We start from the raw sequence: 20,135 nt of genomic DNA, 5'->3' as shown, positions 1-20,135 counted from the left end.
TGATTCAATCACTGTTTCAGTGTAGCATCCAAGTAACAGACAATGGCTTCCCAACTGCCAATGTAGATACTACAACACTTCAAGTCAATGTCGGCTCAATCCAGTTCCCCCAGTTTACACAGAATGAGTATTTTGCCACGGTTGATGAGAAGAACCCTATCAGTACATTTGTTGTTGATGTACAAGCTACAAAGACTCCACCGGTGAGTTTATGATCCCTCTCAATGTTTCTATTTAATTTCAGTAAATCAATCAATATTTTCAGTATTAGTGTGCCTGCCTCTTTGGAGTTGAATGTGTACAACATATTCTCAGAAATAGATTACAGAAGTTGCAATGACTATTCTCTCACTTTGCTTCAGGGTAACATGGTGTATGAGGTTGTTGGAGAATACCCAGCACCGACATTCTTTGGTGTCAATAACCGTACTGGTAGAGTTACTGTTATCAGTGATCTACGACCAGACGGCAACCGCGAATACAAGGTATGTAGATAATCAGACAAAACATTTAATGATAACTAGCTATTATATTGAACTTTTCCTATTTATCCTTCCAATTTCAATTGAAAAATCCTTTTAACAGATGCGTTAAGGTAATAATTGTAAGCTTTTTCAATATGCCAGCCTACAAAATGTTTGTTAATTGTGATAAAATATTTTTTCCCTTGACAGCTCCTGGTGGCTGGTTATGATTCCTTGTACCCAGATCTGAGAAGCACCTCTACAGTCCGCATCACTGTAAACAGAAATGGATTTGGCCCTGAGTTCAGTCCTCCCAGCGTTACCCTGGAGTTGCCAGAGACAACCAGCACAACCTCTTGGTCTCGGCCAATCAATGTCACAGACAGGGATAGTGTATGTAGACTCTGTCTTTGTTATTGCCTTCTTTGATGATATTGTATGACCTAAGAGTGACATCTAATATGTGACACTGAATAATACTTGATGTTATTTCCTTACAATTTTACAGACCGTCACAACCTGTGAGATCAGTGGCACTGCCAAATCACAAGAATTCTTTGCTGTCGATTCCCGCACTTGTTTGCTGACTCTCAAGAAGAACTTGACAGCAGACACTGACCGTACAACGAGATATGATGTGAGTTTGGACAAATCATAGGCTATATAACCATGATCTTGATCAATTTTTTGCAATGATGCATATACTTTAGTCAGATGCTAATTCTAGTAAATTTGTATATGTGTGTTGTTTCAGATCACAATTCTTGCTAAAGACAATGGAAATCCTGCTCGAAACGGTACAACACTGGTGACAGTGAACGTTCCACGTGACACAGCCATTCCTATAATCCGTAACCTGCCTGCATCAGTAACCATTGAGGAGTCTGCACAACCTACAGACCTTGTGTATACCTTGGACCCATTTGATGCTGATCAAGACGTATGTTGACTGTTAACTTTTTCATTTTGTCACAATATAGTATACTATTACAATTCCATTCTTCCTTTTTATCATCTCACCTCTGATTCAGGCATAATGTAGTGGAAATATTTAAAAATGTTGAAAAAGCAAATACATATTAATACATTTTCAAAATTGCAGCTACACTGACAAAGCTAGTCAGTAAAGTTGTCAGTTGTCACATTCTTGTTATTCTGAGATTTCAATCAGTACCATTTTTTTCAAGCAATATTTGAGTTATTTTCTTGTAAATGTTAATTTTTATGTTTAATAGGGGAATGTACGATGCCAAATGACTGGAGATTGGCCTTCATCCACTTTCTTCACTCTTGATGGTGCTACTGGACAAGTAAGGATCAACAACTCTCCAAAACTTGATACTGTCAGCAGAGCTGAATACAAGGTAAGGATTCCCTGGTTTGTCACAGGTACAGTCATATGTCATTCTTTCTATGTCAATATGTTCGTCACTTGTCTAACGACAGACAAGGCATGTCAAGGCATGGTTGTGTGAATTTATCCTTCTGTCCAATCACAAGCTAGGTCATATTTCACTGAAACGTAGACTAAGATCATGAAATCATTTCACCTGAAGTATGAAAGAAATCTATCATTATGATCAGTTAACAATATTAAATCAATATGGAAGGTTATACCTGTTATTATTACTCGATGTTGGTTACCTGAACAAAACATAACAAAATTAGAGCAAATCAGATTCATGGTAACACCTTTGCTATGGTTGCTCAACTTCGTCCCGTTTGGCTACCTGCTTATCTTTCAGTTCTTGTTTCTTGTAGGTACGGGTTCAGTGTTATGATACGGCCTGGCCACTCAATAAGGCAGAGGGTGTGCTCACCATCAACGTCCGACGCAACCCTGCCTTCCCTGTATTTACCAACACCCCATACACAAGGAGCATTCCTGATACCTTCCCCTTGGGCAACACAGTCTTACAACTCTCGGGACAGGACTCGGATGGGGTGAGTTCAATTTGGAGATTAAGGAATGTCTACAGTATGTTTTATTTTTAGTTGATGACTATCTGAGAATTCAGTTTATGAAAAGCCAATCTAAGAAGAAAATGTTACAGTCTGGGATGTGTTTTTTTAGGATGCTGTAACCTTCAGCAACCAAGGTAGTGACACGGACAAGAGCTTTTTCTATGTCAACCCAACAACTGGTGTTGTTGTTCTGCTGAAAGATTTGAGATCTACTGACAGCACATCATTTGAGGTAGGATCATGTTATTAGCAACTCTAGGTTAAGCTTTGAATCCATTTGACTTTTTGTCACTGTTCAGAGAGTGTTGATTCCGGAATAAAATTGGTCCCAAAAACCTATGAGAGGCAACTAACTTAGTCAGTTGGTCAGGCTCTGTGATTTGATTGATCGTGTATCATTGTGACCTGAATTTGTTATACATGTGCTCTAAATATCAAACACCTGTTTGTCTGGTCCATTTCAATTACATACAGGCCTCTGTGCTATGACTTGACTTTGGCTGTAGGCAACAAACAAATGCATAACATCATATTTTCATTCCTATTTTCTAAACCATTACATCACATTGTCTTGTGATGCTGGGAAGCTTGGTTAACAGATAATGTACGAAATGCTTCCACCCAGCTTCACGTTAGTGAGGAAATCATTAGAAAAATTATAGTTACATGTATACTTAACGCCAAAAGAAATGTGAATACCATACATGTTGGGTAATATATGAAGTCTTACTCCCATTCAAGAGATATAAGATTGGTTTGATGCACAAATGAACATACTGGTATGTTGTGTGAACCGATGCTTATGAACATATCTCGTCATTTGTCTTGTGCAGGATTAGGGTGTAAATTAGTGTTTGGAAATCACGTGCAACATATAATGATAAAAATAAAGTCACTCTGTGGTAACACTTGACTGATTGCTAGTTTTGTCATTCATTGGTACACATTGGAAACATCTCTTCTTGACGTACATACTTCTCTATTTGTTTCTATGGTTCACGTTTCTTTTGGTGGTGAGTATATATGACGTATACAGGATATTATATTACTTTGTCTTGCAGGGACAAGGTTCTCCGTTGTTTGTCAGTTCAGGCTTCATAACACCAAGATATTCCACTGTTTGTGTTATAGCCCAGATATTTTTCTTCACATTTGACTTTGCTCAATACAGTTCCAAGTGCAAGTTTCCGATGGTCGTGGAAAAACTGGTGATGCTATTGTGAGGATAACAGTGACTAAGAACAGCGGCCCCCCTGTGTTCAGCAATCGTCCATATAACACGAGAATCCCAGTCACACAGCCTGTTGGAACTCGTGTACTCTCCCTCTCCGTCAGTGACCCAGATCGTGTGGTATGTTCTGAATGCAGTCATAGTTTTGCATTTCAACTACTTGCACTTACGATGCCTAATGTTTTTTTCATCTAGTTGATTCAAAGTATGTTCTATTATCCTGTAAAATTCACACAAATTCAATTCCATTCTACGTAATCATATTCCGCTACAGTGTTTATTATCATGTGACTGTTTGTAATATGTAACTGTTCCATTATTTGAATTTTTCACACACAGGGAACAGTTGTTTGCCATCTTGAGGGCTATGAACCTGGACAAACCTACTTTGAGCTAAACAATGTTACTCATGCCATCAATGTTCGGGCCAACCTAACTCAAAACCCACAACCGGATGTTAATTATGTGGTAAGCTGTGTTTTAAAAAGTTATTTTTTTCATCGGAATATGTTCTTTTTTTCCCCCACAAATGTTTTATTCTGAATATTCAAAATGAATTTTTGCTTTTACTTCTCATTACAGCTCCTAGTGAAGTGTTTTGATTCTGGTAACCCTGGTGAAGTGTCTTACACTACTGCAACCATCACAGTTGACCGCAATCTGGCCAGCCCACGATTTTCACCTACTCAATACACAGCTAACATCAATGACTATGACCCTAAAGGAACAAATGTTGTTGCTGTCACTGCCACTGACAGTGATCCATTGGTGAGTAAAACATACCTCTGAGAAAATTGGGATAATGGATTTGAAGCAGAGATGTTTTCAAGGTTTAATCACATGATGTTCTCAGTCCTTCTAATTATCTATGTAAAACGACCAGGTTTTATGTCCGGAGTCGAAGAAGATATCCTTGACTGTTACAGGCCCCAGAGAATCAAATCATGTTCAGCCTGAGTGATGGAAGCCGTGCTGCCAATGACTACTTCACAGTTCACCCCTTCACTGGTCTGATCACAGTCAGTAGGCGTGTGTCTGAAGATCCTACCACACAGAACAGATACATAGTAAGTCCCATGCACAGGCGATATAATATCAGTATTATGTTCTAAAGAATGTGGATGCCCTCATAACCCAGAGTGTCCCTAAATAGTGTCAGATCATTGCTCCTATAATAGATGTGTAACTTGTGACACTGACTAGCAGCACGGTCTGGAAATGTTTTCACTGATACATTTTTAAGGAATGGAGAGTTACAAGAATATTCCCCTACTTAAACCCTACTTTTACACTTCGACAAGATGTTCTGTTGTGGAAAATATTTGAAACATACACCAGAACTCTTTGTTGTCTGTATTTATACTGCGTGAATCTCCCTTGCGTGATGCACGAGGAATGCGTTCTCTGCCGCTGTTGCACGTGCGCCAAGCTCCGTCGCGAGCTGACATTTACAATGCATGGTTCACAGCTCTTCATAATTTCGTTGGGTCCTAAACTAGTATTTATCTATCGCTTGCACATTGTCAATACATGCTGACGGGAATAATAGGAAAGAAAGGGCACCGAACAAGGATATATACATTACCTGATTTGTTTTTTCTCGTCAAAGGCTTATCTAATTGCTTTAAATATAAACCTTGTTGTAGGTAACCTGCTCTAACACAAAATATACTGAACAACAAAAGTACCTGTGACATTGAATAAGATTTAATGCAAAGTTATGTTTTTGACCAAATCTGAAACAATTTAGGTTTGCAACAGATAAAAGACTCCCGTAAGTGTTCAAATGGTTTAATTGGCCATACTGACTTTACGAATCAATAGCGTGGGTGTCCACCTCTGGTTCCGATGCAAGCAACACTTCTTCGTCTCATGGAATGGACCAGGCGTCGCAAAAGTCCTATGGGATATGTGTCAATATCTGCTGGAACATGTTTCGAAGTTCCAGGAGTGTCTGTGGACCACGTGGTTGACGTCGAAGGCGCCGATCCATCTAATCCTATATGTGCTCGATTGGTGAGAGATCAGGGGAGCGAGCCGGCCAGGGGATGACATTCACGTTGTTATGTTGAAGGGAATCCTGAACAAGTCGAGCAATATGAGGCCGTGCGTTGTCATGTTAAAAGGTAATGCCTGGGCCATGAGAAGCGAAAACGGTAGAACAACAGGGCCGATGATCTCGTCGCGGTGGCGCTGTCCATTGAGATTTCCCTCTACCACTATCAAACAGGTCCTCTGTCTTGCTGTAATCCCACCCGATACCATAACGCTGCCGCCCCCGAACCGATCTTCTTCCATGACACAATGATTGACGTAACGTACACTCGATCAATCGCTGTGACAACGAGACTCGTCAGTGAATAGAACTTGTCCCCAATGCATGGCCGTCCAGCGTTGACGCTGTCTGCACCACTGTAGACGTGCTTGACTGTGGTTTCCTGTCAAATTGGCACGTCTGGCAGGTCTTCTGGCGACAATCCCTGCACATCTGAGGCGGCGATGTACGGTTTGAGAAGATATTCGACGAAGGCCAGGGATGCTTCTTGCAGTCACTGTTGCTGGCTGGAATCGATTTCGTAGGTGTGTTGTTCGAATCCAGTTGACTTGTCGATTATTGGTTACGCGTGGCCTACCACTCCGAGGATGGTCTCTGACTGCATTCATCTGTTGCCAACGTTGCCGTAAACACCAAATGGTGTTTCTGTGGACGTTAAATTGTCTTGCAACATCACGTTGACTCGATCCTGCTTCAAGCATATCAATGGCTCGCAGACGCTCATTTTCGGACAGGCGTGGCATTTCATAATGTTGAAACGTGTATGTCTTGAATAAAGATTGAGTGGATGTATCTGTTTGCTCTGTCATCTGTCATGAGTTGCATAATTGAAGGGAAGTAACTCTTCCAGTATGAAGCTGGTTTCAGTTATACGGAAATTCGTTTTTCGGACAAATTGTGAAATGACGCAAGTGTCCGTATAAACGAGGCACGACTGTAATTGCGTAATTTTGTTGTTTTGTCCGAGTGGTTGTTGTCAGCACGATGCTAAACAATGCCAAAGCCAAAACAAAGCCAAACTTCACTTGTTTGAAAAATACACTAAAATATTGGTGTCACGGGAACTTTTGTTGTTGAGTATATATACAAATAATTTTGAGCTTTTAAGCATTATACAAAATTATGAAAATATTTTATAATTCATTATACACTATACATTCATGTTCCGCCATGGCTGAGGTTGATTATTACACGTTCTCAAATCAAACAATGCGTATTCGAACCCCGCATGTTTTCGGAAAAAATTGAAGTTATTCACTTTTCAATAAATGTACAAAATGGTTCCATCTTTTCCAAGTGGAAATTAATTCAAATGTTGGTTCAAGATAATGAATAGTGTGAATGATGTGTTTTAATTTGAAGACATAAGGTGTAAAAATAAGGAATAAAGCAGAGGTATGCCTGTTGACAGATAAATGACCAGTCCACTGCTGGGATATTTCTAATAAGAATTGTAGGATTTTCATCATCGTAATTTCTCTGTTTAAATTATCTGGACCAGAAAGTCTTGTCTTTTGTGCTTATGTTAACTATCTTCATTTGCCTCAGTTTTCAGTGGTGTCTACAAAAACATTAAAAATGACATGGGACTTTCAATTGCACAAATTATTGCAGGTTATAGAGCTAATCATTCAATTATTGATCTGAGTTTTTCAAAATTTTCAAGTTGTTCATCCATATATCTTATCCTTACTTTGTACTTCACTTCTAAATGCCTCTTAAAGAAGATTTGATTTCTAGATTGAAATCTGTCCATTCATCTACTGAATCAAAATCGTCAATTAATATTTATACTTTTTCGCAAGCACAAGGGTTGTTGATATTCTGGGAATCTTATTTTAAATGGGTCACTAGAGACTCATTCAAAATACGATACCAGTCTGCATTTAAAATATAATCCTCATTTCCCACCATGTCATTAGCCTGCTCATCAACCTACCCATAGAATTCTAGTGAGTCTAAATTGGGACCATAAATATTCGTAAGTGCTACGAGGGCTGGTTAACAAGTTCTAAGCCTGACTAACTTTCAACTATGGCCATAAACAAAGTGAACTAGTCACTGTAGTACACTGTTTGAATTTTCACTGCAAGTGTATTTGATCTGTTGAGGACGTTTGTGTATTAGTGACAGCCAGTTGAACATGATAGGACAAATGAACACAGAAATGGAAAAGAACGAGTACCGAGCACACATCAAGTTAATGACTTGTCACAAGTGTATGGGGATAAGTGCCCTAGCTATTCCACTGTTAAATATTTGCCAGCCATGTTTAAGGCTGTGCAAACAAGTCTTGATGATGACCCTAGGTGTGGAGGTCCCTCAACTTTCTTCAAGAAAGATTCAGTCAAGGAGAAAGAAAAGCTTATACTGTCAGATAAACGTATTACCGTTGCTGGACTGTAGGAAGACACATGTCTAAGCCATGAGTCCATTGAAACCTTTATTCATGAACATTTACAGATGAATAAGATATCTGCTCGTTGGGTGCCAAAGTTTCCAAATTCTGACAGAAAAAGTTGAGAATTAATTGAGGAGGATTTCGTCAAATTCAAAAAGAGAATAGTCATGAGAATGGTGAAACATGGGTCTACCACAATGATCCCGAGTCGAAAGTAAAAGCCACTGTATTCTGGCATGCAAAGGGTGTGATCCTTGTTACTTAGAAAGTTAAAAGACGATTACCGTTGCCTACAATGCTAATTTGCTTCATCGCCTGAGATATTCTATCAAAGAAAAGCGGCAAGGAATGCTGACTACTGGAGTTCTACTACTTCATGACAATGCCTCTCTACTTACAAAGGCTGCTAAACGACAATGTGGGTTCGAAGTGCTTCCTCACCCTCCATACTCGCCAGACCTGACACCAAGTGATTTCCACCTGTTTCCTAAACTGAAGAACACCTTCGTGGAAAGTGCTATGACGACACTGGTGACCTCAAAGCTGCCTTGAATGGGTTTTTCAGGGTGGCTTCACCTTTTAGTCCACATTTTTGTTGAACAATATGGCAACAACCCTGGACTGGCTGTTTTTGGAATTGAAGAGGAAATCAAATCCCCATTGTGATCTTATCTTGGTTCCTGTTCTTATGTTAAATTTGTATCCTGTAGTAGATAAAATGAACATGCTTTAAATTGTAAAAAAGTTTGAAACGCCCTTTCTCTTAGCATTATCTTGCAGTCCTCTACAGTTCATAGAGCAGCAGGTAAAACCTTACTTAGCCATTGTCAATAATAGGTGTGTTCATATACAAAGAGACCATATGAAAGATTGAATTTACACACTTCCTAAACGTACATACACTTTTACAACTATCTGATCAAGGAAAACATTTAAAGCAAAAAATGACTGAAATTAAACCCACAGTTGCTACTACAAACTGTAAAGCATCGCATGATACAAACTGGCACCATGTAGGTACCGCCAGAAAAGGGGGTTAAATATACACACAAAAACATTGGTATTGACATTGGTATATAACATAGAGAGGACAAAGAACAAAGTGTCAGTGTGGTCAGAATTGCCTGAATCTGATAAGAATATAATGTAATCTTTATTGTATGTTTATCTTGCCCCTAGTATAATGTATATTGTGTCTCATTATATATTAGTGAAGAACTGAAGTTACCTGTGTTTTGTTTCTTTTTTCAGGGGTACACTTTGTTTTTGTTTTATCCTCTCTTAAATTATGATAGGCGAAGTAAAATGAACTACTTCATTTTTGGGATGGGGGAGAATTTTTGTGTTTCAGATTATGTATCCAGCATTTTGTGTGTCATGTTTCAATGTTTCACATACTGATCTCAAATGCACTCGTTTAGTGTAGCTTTATTAATTTGCATCGTATGGTCAAACTAGGCTTCTAACCTTAAGGAAATCAAATCATACCCAGTGTTAAAAATTACAAAAATGTACATTTTTCAGTTCTGAAATATTTTTCAAGAATGATCCATGTCAAGTTAATGCTGTTGTACACATTTTGATTCTCTGAACAAAACTGTCAAAAGATTTGTCTAAATAAAATAAGCTGTATTGTAAAACAAGAAAACAAATCTGATTTCTTTCAGCACAATAGTGTAATTCTGTGGACAAGTGAATACTGCAAATTACTTTCCTATTGTTGAATTCTTCTTCATTACTGTATGATACTCGGTAGTACTCAATTTAACTCATGGCTCATAACACTTAATGTGATCCCAAGGTGAGAGTCCGAGCTGCTGATGGAGGTATTCCAAGCAAGTCCGACACGACCACTATTCTCATCACAGTCAACAAGAATCTGTTTGCTCCTCGCTTTGATCCAATTGATTACAACATCACCATTTCCGAGACTCAGGCTTTGGGATTGTCCATCTTCCAAGTGACTGCTACTGATCGCGACAGCAAGGTAATCGTGAATAGAGATCCTAGTAAGATATAAATTTGGTTTTGATTGTTATTTTTCAGTCAAAGTAAAGTTGCTAGCTAAATGGTTGTTTATTCTCATTTTTAAACTTGACTTTGGATTCTGGTTGTAGAGACTATATTGTATTATAGAGGCTATATTGTATGTGATCAGGTACGTACATGTGTTAAATCGGCCCACTTAATGGCACAATTGTTTTATTTTGTCAGATTTGAGAATCTTAGAGAAAAGAAATCTCAAACAATGAAACAAACAAACTGCAAACAATTAAGAATTGACTTTCACTTTGTGTGGGTTCATTGGAGTATGGGCCAAACTGTATGAACGTCGGAGTTTGCACAGAAAGTGAAAGCCAATTCATGTATTTTTGTCCACATTTTGTTACCACAACGGATATTGGCCTTGATCTGTACACAATTTTATTTAGTAAGTGTGACTTCATGTTTACACCAACAGTCATACAACAAGCAGCTATATCGAGGAATAAAATAGTTCCTCAAAAAGAGAGATGACATGAGAGTGTGTATGAACAACACATGTATTTAAATAACATCACCGTTAAGTTAAGATAGGTCTGTTAAGAACGTGAAAGTCAGTCACAATGGCTGATACATTTACATCAAAACACCAAACTTGCCGACACGATCAACGTGATTTCGGAATTTGTTGATAAACCTGTGGTGGTTACATGTTTAGGTCATCATTGATCAACTGTTCCATCATTGAAAGGTGATAAAAGATGTGTCAAATATACACGAAGATAAATTCATAGATTGCTGTATACTGTCACTGTCAGCCTCGACACTGATCGAGTCGATACTATGACAGTTTGGGTGTGCATTTCTTCGTTTTGTTCACTAGGATGAGTCGTAGCGAGGATATTCGTGAACGATATTGCAGTCAAACTCTCTGACGTTTCCAAATGTATACTTAAACACTGAGTTCAAGATTAAAGGGTCTGTTGAGCAGAAACAACGTTTCTGTATGTATTTGTGCTGGGGAATTCCCAGGGCTTCCCTAGGAATCTGGAAGTAGTTGGTGTGTTTTCATCATTTCGAGAACACGATCTCGTGAAAAACGTATGAACGTCAAATTGCGTCGTTTATACACTTACGAATGTCTATATCGCGCTCAGGTGACCGACCTCTCGTCCAATGGAAAAGCCATATGCCATGTAAACTTCAAATTCAAACATTATTAAAAATTGACACATTGTTTTCAAAGTGGTTTTCAAGGATGCTTAATGCACTCGGAACAAATCATTTAAATACTTTGGATGATTTGAAACAAATGATAATTGTATTTCAGGACATCCTTAAATGTCACAAAACTCCCTTTAGCCTGCTGAATTGTTTTCACACTTCATACCCCTGTCTGAGCTATTAATTATCCTTACATTTTCAAACATACAGAGGTTAAGACCAAAGCGAACATAAGATTTGTAAAAAAATTTCAACATACCTGAATTACGTGATTGAATGTGGAATGCGTTTTATAGTAGGAACCTGTGTAAATCGTTAAATTTGAGCAAATTGATCATTTTCAATTATCATATCTTCGATGTCTTAACTGATGTCAAATCGCATTTGTAATCGCTAAACAAAGGCGAATGTACATTCTAAACAATTTCCCAAAATTGATTATGCAAACATTAGACAGAATAATAACTTAAATTTCGAGGTCATCATGACAGTTGTGGAAATGAGAATATTAGGGTTGATCTAACGTGTCATGTTATAAAATGTGCAGGATACAATAAACGACTTATAAATATTCAACAACCCTAATTTCAAGTGTTTTGGTTGAATGTTTTCGATACACAAATATACAAATCCTGTGTCGTAATGCCAGCAGACCTACGAAAATCAAACATGGCGGGCTTCGCCCAACCTCAGCATAACTTATTGCTATTTTAATATCAACAAAGTTTACATTGCCTTCATATATATGCCTTGGCAAAAGTTGGATATCTTCTTAATTGAACAGTGTTTCATTTGTCATTTTCTTTTTGATCTGACGAGAGATAAATGAAAATAAAGATCGTGACATCTGACAGTAATGTTTCACTACGTGCAAAGGTCACCGGATGGAATGTCACAGGTAGGGGCAGTATGCTGATAATCTTTCGTAACAAAACAATAACCGTACATTTGGAAATATTTTGCTTGTCATATCCAGAATATACACAAATCACCACATAGTATCAGTAATAACACTAATATGAAATTACAATTCATGTATGACGATATAATGGGCGTATTATTATATCCGTATACAGTGTATGATACCGTCCCTCGAAACGGTTGTAGATTATCAACATGCAACATGCAATTTTCTCAGTATCTTTTATTTGAACTTATGTGGATATATCTCAGGAACACGAATAGATGTCGGGTTGAATGTAAAGAGGCGTGATTCATGTAACTGCGATGTATGATGGTTTTTGTTTTCACTATAATAATTGTGCCCCACGCAATACGTCTGTAGGATAGATATCGTAGATCGGCAATGATCAGCCTCAACAACAGGTGCGCGAAAATGGGCGTCACAGAATGTGTTTCAACATAACATCCATGCGTTGCTGAATATGATAAGATATACGCAGTAGTTTTGCAATTCGGGGTATTGTCATGATTTTGGCTTTTATAATACATTTATGGATTCTAGCAAGATTTTAAAACAATTTCACATTCAATAAATTAAATTACCTCCATGTTTGTATATGGATGATCGATTTGTTAATGCTTCGTCATTTACAGCTGTTTCCAGATTTTAACATTTTCAGTTATATTTTTATTTATATATGTTGCCATTTTTTCCACAATGATTATGGCTATAGACACTTAATATTGATCAATGCATCAGCACAGTGTAACTGATCAATCTTCATTGATTACCTTTCATCTGAACATAATTTATTTATCAAGGTGCTCACGTGCACTTCGCGATGTAAATTGTTTTACCACAAAAATATAGATCTTGATTATTGACCAGATCGTCTTAACTGCGTGCCATTTTGCTAGTGAAATGAGAGCGAAATGTGATTGGTCAATTCGAGAGACATAAAAGGGACATAACTCGTAATAGCCACTGGTGGCGCTACGATCGAGCTTAGAAATTCCGGTCTGGCTCGGCAAGGGTGGAAACTTTACTTTCATGGTCAGTTAACTCCCTTGCCCCGGGAAGATGCACCAGCCTTGAAGGTGACATCAGTTGATGGGCTTCAGATAATTCAGTCAGTGTAGATCCTCATAGTGTTCCCATATCTCAGTCTCCTGGATGACATGAAAAGCGATGGCCCTGTCGACATGATTACCCTTGCCAGGCATATTCTTTCATATCTGACACACCCTGTGACTTTGTCACCTCATGTGGTTTATTTTGCATACATGTACTGCCATTAACCTGTTTTTCCTTTGTATGCAATCACAGAACCATACATTCCTCAGTTGACTTGTATAAAAGTGCACCTGCCATATGAAACAAAAATTGTCAAGAAAAGTAATATTTTCAATAAAAATAGTGTTTGTCATTCCTTGGATACTCTTCGGGTAAAATTTGCTTCAGTGTCATGAAAATAGGAAAAGGATTTGTCTTTGACTCACATCAAACCATGTGACAAGCTAGATAGAATTATAACTTTAAAAGCCCTCATTTCTGAGGTGTATACATATTTTAAATTATTTTTTTTCTACTTTTAGGACAAAATTTATTACAAAATTTTCTATCACTTTCCTATCAAAACAATGCAATTAACTTAGGTACGTCTGAAGAGCCCTTAACCCTAAAGTGGTCTTAAATTTCAAAATTACAAATATTTTGATATTTTGTCATGATCTGAATTATTTTGCTATTGAATCGTTTTAGTAGGATTTGGCATATGATCACATATCTTCAACTATTATTTGTTTTTGTTCAACTAAATATATCGTGAGTTAGCTATAGGCCAAGCTCTCATGCTCCATCTACACTTGTCAACAGTATGCCTATGTCCGAAAGTTTATCAAACGAATTCTTTTACAATCATAAATGTGAGATAATTTTGACAATTTTGACAAAATGTATGTTAGTTATTCTTGAAAATTACACTAGATGCAACAAGAGGATTGTAATAGTATTACAGGATCACTATGCATGTGGAGTTGTTTGAATACCGCCGTTGCCATGATTGTGCCCGATTCAGCCAATCGATGATGTAATGATTCAGAATGGATTTTCTGTGTTATGCATACCATACATAATTTAAATGATACATAAAGCCTACATGGTAAATAGTTATTGCGAGTTTTATGTGTGGGTCATTATGCTATTTGCACGTGAGCGGCTAAATTTAGTGACAAATTCTGTCGTATGGGTTCGACACTTTCATTGAGAGTATTAATGAAGTGACAAAACCAAACACAGTATTTCTTATAGTATTCCAGTATATGATACTCAATCTTAATACCTAACATCTGCCAGTGCCATTACTCATGTGGGGGTCGACTTCCGCTTTCCAATAGTCAAGTTTCCCTTTTTAATGAGTTATGTCCCGGCAGCTCCAACCTTCGGTGTCTACATTTCACATATATAGTTACACATATGTACACTTACATACATGTATATACATAGATACATCACACACACACACACACACACACACACACACACACACACACGCACTTCAACAACCCATGCTTGCCGTAAAATACGACTATGCTTGTCGTAAGAGAGACTAACTGGTCCGGGTGGTCAGGCTCGCATGTCATTGTATCTCAATTGCGTAGAACGATGCTCATGATATCCATCATTGCATTATCTGGTCCAGACTCCATTATATACTGATCGCCGTCAAGCAGCTGTAATATTAATAAGTGCGGCGTTTAACAACAAACAAATAAAACATACATGGATAAATTCACTCCCGAAGGGGTTTTACAAGTAAATCCTAAACCCTTACCAAAGTGATGAATGTTTCAGTTCCATGAAGACATGTGTACATAGAAGGTATTGAAGTTTTAATGTCTTCTTAATCCAGGCCCCATACAACACTGTGCAGTATGAGATCAACCGCCCCCTGTCCAGTCCTCTTGGACGCCTGTACTTCATGGTGGATCCAAACACTGGCGACGTCAGCCTTAGGTGCTATCTGGAATCGGACACAAGTAACACTAGTGTATACACAGTAAGTTGAATCACCACACATTAATGAAAAGCAGAAAATCACATCAGTTTGAGATATAAATATAATTTCGCTTATTCTAATTATAAATGTCATAATTATCAAGAGATCCCGTATTCATATTCCCCGTTTGAAGTCCGGGGAAGAATAGGTCCCAGCACCTAGTCCTGGTATGTAATGTTATGCTAAGTAATAGACCTGTAATGTTGGTTAGAGCGACATAAAATAACATTCACACACTCATTTGTATCGGCTCTTCATATGTCCCACGGTTCACCAACAAACACCGTGCCCATGTCTGCCTGCCTGCAACATACTGGTCTGAGTCTTACCAGCTTGCTTATGTAATTTGCATGGAGATTATACAAATTCATTTTAATTATACTATCAGGTTGAAGTATTTTTAGCAACATTATATGTTGCCCGTTTTCCAGCTGGTTGTTGATGCAGTAGATGGAACTGGAAGAAGGGCAAACCTGCCTGCCAATGTTAAAATCACCGTGGACAGAAAGACACCGCTGCAGCCACCTAAGGACAACAATACCATGTCACTCAGAGCCTCTGTCTGTTGTCAGGAACCTCTACCACCGTACTGGGGTGGAATCAGTAAGACTTATATCACTTAGGTACTCGGCACCAAAGGTACTCGAGTTCCATCATATAAAACAATGATATTTAAACAGTCATAATTTGCTAAAAACTTTAATATACAATACTATCTGGTTAAAATATGTCATAAGCGTCTTCATCTGTCCGAGGTAGATTTCCATGAAGAGGAAGTCTTCACGCATGCAAATTATATTCTGTGATTATTTGAATTCCAGCTGAGCACATTACTATCCTGATACTGTAGTGCTGTTTTTCAATGATCTGATGAAATTAATTTTAGTAGGTTGATATTCTCCCTTAAGGGAACGACCATAAAACTTGCTAAGGAAGTTCAAATCTAGAAAGTGTCAGTCCATCACCTGTCCATGGGGACCGGTACATGTCAATGAATGAGTTGGATGGAAGTGTGTGTCTGTGAATATATATTTATCACTGTGTTCATGTTTACATGTATTATTCGTATTTTTGTTGTCAGTTGTCAAACTATGCTTCGATTGATAATTATATATTGATATCAATATTACATGGTTAACACATATACCTTTTCTTCAGAACAACTGTTTTGCTCAACCATTTCCAATGCTGTTTTTGAAGTTGACACAAACGACGTACTCCTCTCTTTTTGCAGGGATCCAATCATATGATTGTCAGCAGTATTTTGCCTTGTGTACGTCCAATAAACCCTGCCACTCCAAACTATCTCGCGTAGGCTGTTATCACCATGGCAATCTGGAGTAGCTTTAGGACTCAAATGTTTCATGAATAATCACTGTTGCTTTTTACAATTAACTGCGTTTTACTCTTTTCTAATAGAGCATCCATATATCAGGTAAGTCACATTAAATGTGACAGGTAAGCGTAAACGTGAACCAAGGATTTGGCACACCCCGCCGAACAATGGACATGACGCACCCTAATAAAATGACTAAGGATAATGGCGACCAAGACAAAGAGTCGACCCATGAAATATATTGGTGAGCTGGAAAATATACGGTGGGTAACATACTAGTATATGTCACAAAGGGATTTCTTTCGTCAGTTTAATACCACAAAGAAGCATGGGCTCCTGTCGTGTATTCACCAAGCCAGCAGTATTGGGGCAAATCAAACACACTTAGATTTTGTTCAAAGTTCAACCAGAAAGGAATCTGCTGATAGAATGCCAAGGGGAGCCGTGCTTCTCGATTATAGCAGGTCATATCGGGGCCTTCCTCACGTTCAGCTTCATTCAACAGAAAGGTAAACCATGTAAGTTATACAATTATAGATAAAGAAATAATAACATGAAAGTTGATTCATCATCTCAATTTGGTGTATGGTAGTGTATTAACGTTCGTCATACTCATTTGAGAACACTGTGAAACATTACAGATTTATGTGCGGACCGAGGACACTGGCAGTCCCAAACTGTATGACATCGCCCTTGTTGAACTCACCATCAACCGGAACCAGAACCGGAACCTTCTAGAGACCAGGCCAACTGGAGACGTTGTTCTAAGAGTGACATCTTCGGATGCCGATAACCAGGTAAACGGTTGTTGTAAAGTCAGCTGCTGTCACTCAGACATAACCAATCATTATCATGTTACCAACTGCTGATTGTGTCAGAGAGTAGATATTTGTTTAAGAAATATTGTTTTTATTTCATTATGTCCACTATTCACGAGCTGGTTCTAACAATCATGACATTGCAGCTTCGGATCAGATAACTGAAAAAGCGAATGTGGCATGCACGACACAACCGCGCGTTTACAGTGTCAGTAGGTGTAAGGAAAATGCATTTATCTAAAATATGTGATACACCCTACCAGAAAGAAGACACAATTGTAATATATCGGTTAAGCATAGATATAGGCAATAATTCAGAACTCCGTTTTTCAACGTCCACATTTGATAAAACATTTTATTCCTTTTTTTTCAATATTTTGTACAGGACCCATGTGACCGATCGAAAAGGAGTCGCCCTACCTGTTTCCTGACACACCTGGAGGCATCCCTAATAGTTAAAGTGTCCACACTCTCTCACACACGCGAAGGGCCCCCAGTATTAAACCCGTGAAAGAAGTCGACTTATGAGAATAGGATGGTTACAGAGTTTGACCTGGTTGATTGTGTGTCAACGTGTATGGTTGTTCATTACTTCAGTCACTAGTTTGCCCAACCCGTGAAGATCCGGGTTAGAATAGGCCTTTAGCAACCCATGCTTGTCATAAGAGGCGACTAAAGGGATCGGGTGGTCAGACTCGCTGACTTGGTTGATGCATATCATCGTATCCAAATTGTCTTGATTCTATTCTTTACAGACCGCCGTCACATAGCTGGAACATTGCTGAGTCGGCGTTAAAAAACAACAAACAACCAGTTTTCCTTGTCAAGATTTGTTTGTTTACAGACCGTAACTAGCTACAATATAGCTGAATACAACATTAAAAACGCATTCACTCAGATCTTGTGTACATTGTTTATCTTATGAATTTATTTACATATTTGTAACCCAATAAACAATTGTTGTTAAATTGTTGATTGTTGTCTCTCAATATAAGGATTCCTGTACATTGATGAGTGAGTGAGTGAGTATGGTTTTACGCCGCTTTAAGCAATATTCCAGCAATATCACGGCGGGGGACTCCAGAAATGGGCTTCACACATTGTACCCATGTCGGGAATCGAACCCGGGTCTTCGGCGTGACGAGCGAACGCTTTAACCACTAGGCTACCCGACCGCCCCTTGTATATTGATGATTATTTAGTCTCAAGTAAACAAGTACTATAACCCAGAAGTACGCGTGTCAACCTTGTAACACTGTCCAATGTAACTGTATAGTCATCTCTTTTCCAAACATCCGGTATCATCATTGTAATTTGACGCTACATGTTCGCCACTTAAAGACCACAAAACGCCATTTTCTTTGGGACAGCGTGTTTCAAACGCTTGTCAGACCTCACCCAGCAATATCTACCTAAATTCTACCTGTAATCACACTGGCCCCATACGTTCATTTAGAAGACAAATACTGTGTGTGTCTATTTCCGGGATTTTTTCGAGTATTTGCATCCTGGAAATTTTTATCTTTGAGATGAATTTCCAAGATGCAAATACTCGATAAAATCCCGGAAATAGACACACATAGTATTTATCGACATTTAAAACCTATTGTTATCGATATTGTAAACCTATTGCTTGCTTCAGGGAATGCAAATCATATTTTCACCCTTTGACATTTGGTCATGTGACCCAAATTAGCCAATCACAACACAGAACACACTTTCTATTGGTTTACAATATACAGCATCTATCAACAAATTGCATAATACTCTTAATTCGCATCTATATCAAACACTCGTTTCCCGCGATGGTGCCGAAATCATTACAAAACACAGATATAGCCTAATTCATGATACCAGTAAGGGCCGATAGCTATTTTAGCTCTGAACAAAATGCAAATAGAATGTGTGGGTGATAATTTTGACACCTTTGGTGATATTTTCCTTTTCCTCCGTATGTTATATAGAAGCATCATTACATTAATTGTTTGATCAAAGAACTTGGTACAAGTGACATATTAAATAATGCCACATATCAGGCAAGTATGTTAACTGAGGAAGAAATTTGCCTAAACCATGCATCAGTGCTATTAACTTTTGACGTGACTCCAAAATCTGAAGACGATGTCCATTCCTCTTTTGTACTGTGGTGACCATAGATATGGTGACATACCTATCTTCAGCGGTTCAGGTCAGTTTGTCGAAAATGAAAGCAAATGCCGTCTGATGTTTACTGAGAAAACAATATATAAAATTCTGGACTCTTTGATGACATCTATGTAAAATGTGGGGGTAAGACATTGAGCCAAGAAGAAGGCATCCCCATGGGCACCAATTGCGCTCCCCTTTCTTTATGCATTTGAATGGGAATGTCTGCTCGGATTGGCAAAGTCAAAACAAGGCAATTTGGCCATGACATTCAACATAAGCTTCAGGTACATTTGTATATCGATGATCTGATGTCGTTCAAGAAACATCAAATACCAATTCCCTTTCACCGGTTTACCCGTGGATGGACCTCTGTGTGAAAACCACAAGCATGGCGAAGACGGTTATAAAATGATTGAGCCACTCCATCATGTCACTTAAGATACTGTGTTTGTGCCAAAGCTGGGCATCCACTGGCAATATGTTGGACAGTCTCAATAAATTCATTGCATACTCTACATTTCATTACATTACATTTTGATGCAAAATC

General features: G+C 38.3%; 1 protein-coding gene across 2 annotated transcripts in view; it reads left to right on the top strand.

Moving 5' to 3' along the window:
* LOC139467920 (protocadherin Fat 4-like) overlaps positions 1 to 18,374 on the top strand; it is a 60,849-nt gene extending 42,475 nt beyond the window's left edge. Inside the window, exons 38-53 of one of the 2 annotated variants that reach the window (XM_071249508.1) lie at positions 21 to 203; positions 363 to 485; positions 675 to 857; positions 973 to 1,101; positions 1,219 to 1,404; positions 1,700 to 1,828; positions 2,226 to 2,408; positions 2,539 to 2,661; positions 3,601 to 3,780; positions 4,000 to 4,128; positions 4,243 to 4,428; positions 4,587 to 4,727; positions 9,919 to 10,104; positions 15,140 to 15,286; positions 15,718 to 17,419; positions 17,826 to 18,374. In XM_071249508.1, the coding sequence (XP_071105609.1) occupies positions 21 to 203; positions 363 to 485; positions 675 to 857; positions 973 to 1,101; positions 1,219 to 1,404; positions 1,700 to 1,828; positions 2,226 to 2,408; positions 2,539 to 2,661; positions 3,601 to 3,780; positions 4,000 to 4,128; positions 4,243 to 4,428; positions 4,587 to 4,727; positions 9,919 to 10,104; positions 15,140 to 15,286; positions 15,718 to 15,909 (2,400 nt within the window). In that variant the 3' untranslated portion in view covers positions 15,910 to 17,419; positions 17,826 to 18,374. Of the gene's footprint in view, positions 1 to 20; positions 204 to 362; positions 486 to 674; positions 858 to 972; positions 1,102 to 1,218; positions 1,405 to 1,699; positions 1,829 to 2,225; positions 2,409 to 2,538; positions 2,662 to 3,600; positions 3,781 to 3,999; positions 4,129 to 4,242; positions 4,429 to 4,586; positions 4,728 to 5,484; positions 5,741 to 9,918; positions 10,105 to 15,139; positions 15,287 to 15,717; positions 17,420 to 17,825 lie in introns of those variants that run through there. The other variant, XM_071249509.1, reaches the window with a different exon arrangement.
* Positions 18,375 to 20,135: the final 1,761 nt, after the last annotated feature.

Source organism: Haliotis cracherodii, unplaced genomic scaffold (genome assembly GCF_022045235.1).
Source record: "Haliotis cracherodii isolate W230 unplaced genomic scaffold, xgHalCrac1.p SCAF_2, whole genome shotgun sequence".
NCBI classification, from domain to species: Eukaryota; Metazoa; Mollusca; class Gastropoda; order Lepetellida; family Haliotidae; genus Haliotis; species Haliotis cracherodii.
Note: the sequence above shows the minus strand (reverse complement) of the source record. Positions and strands in the feature narration are given on the sequence as shown.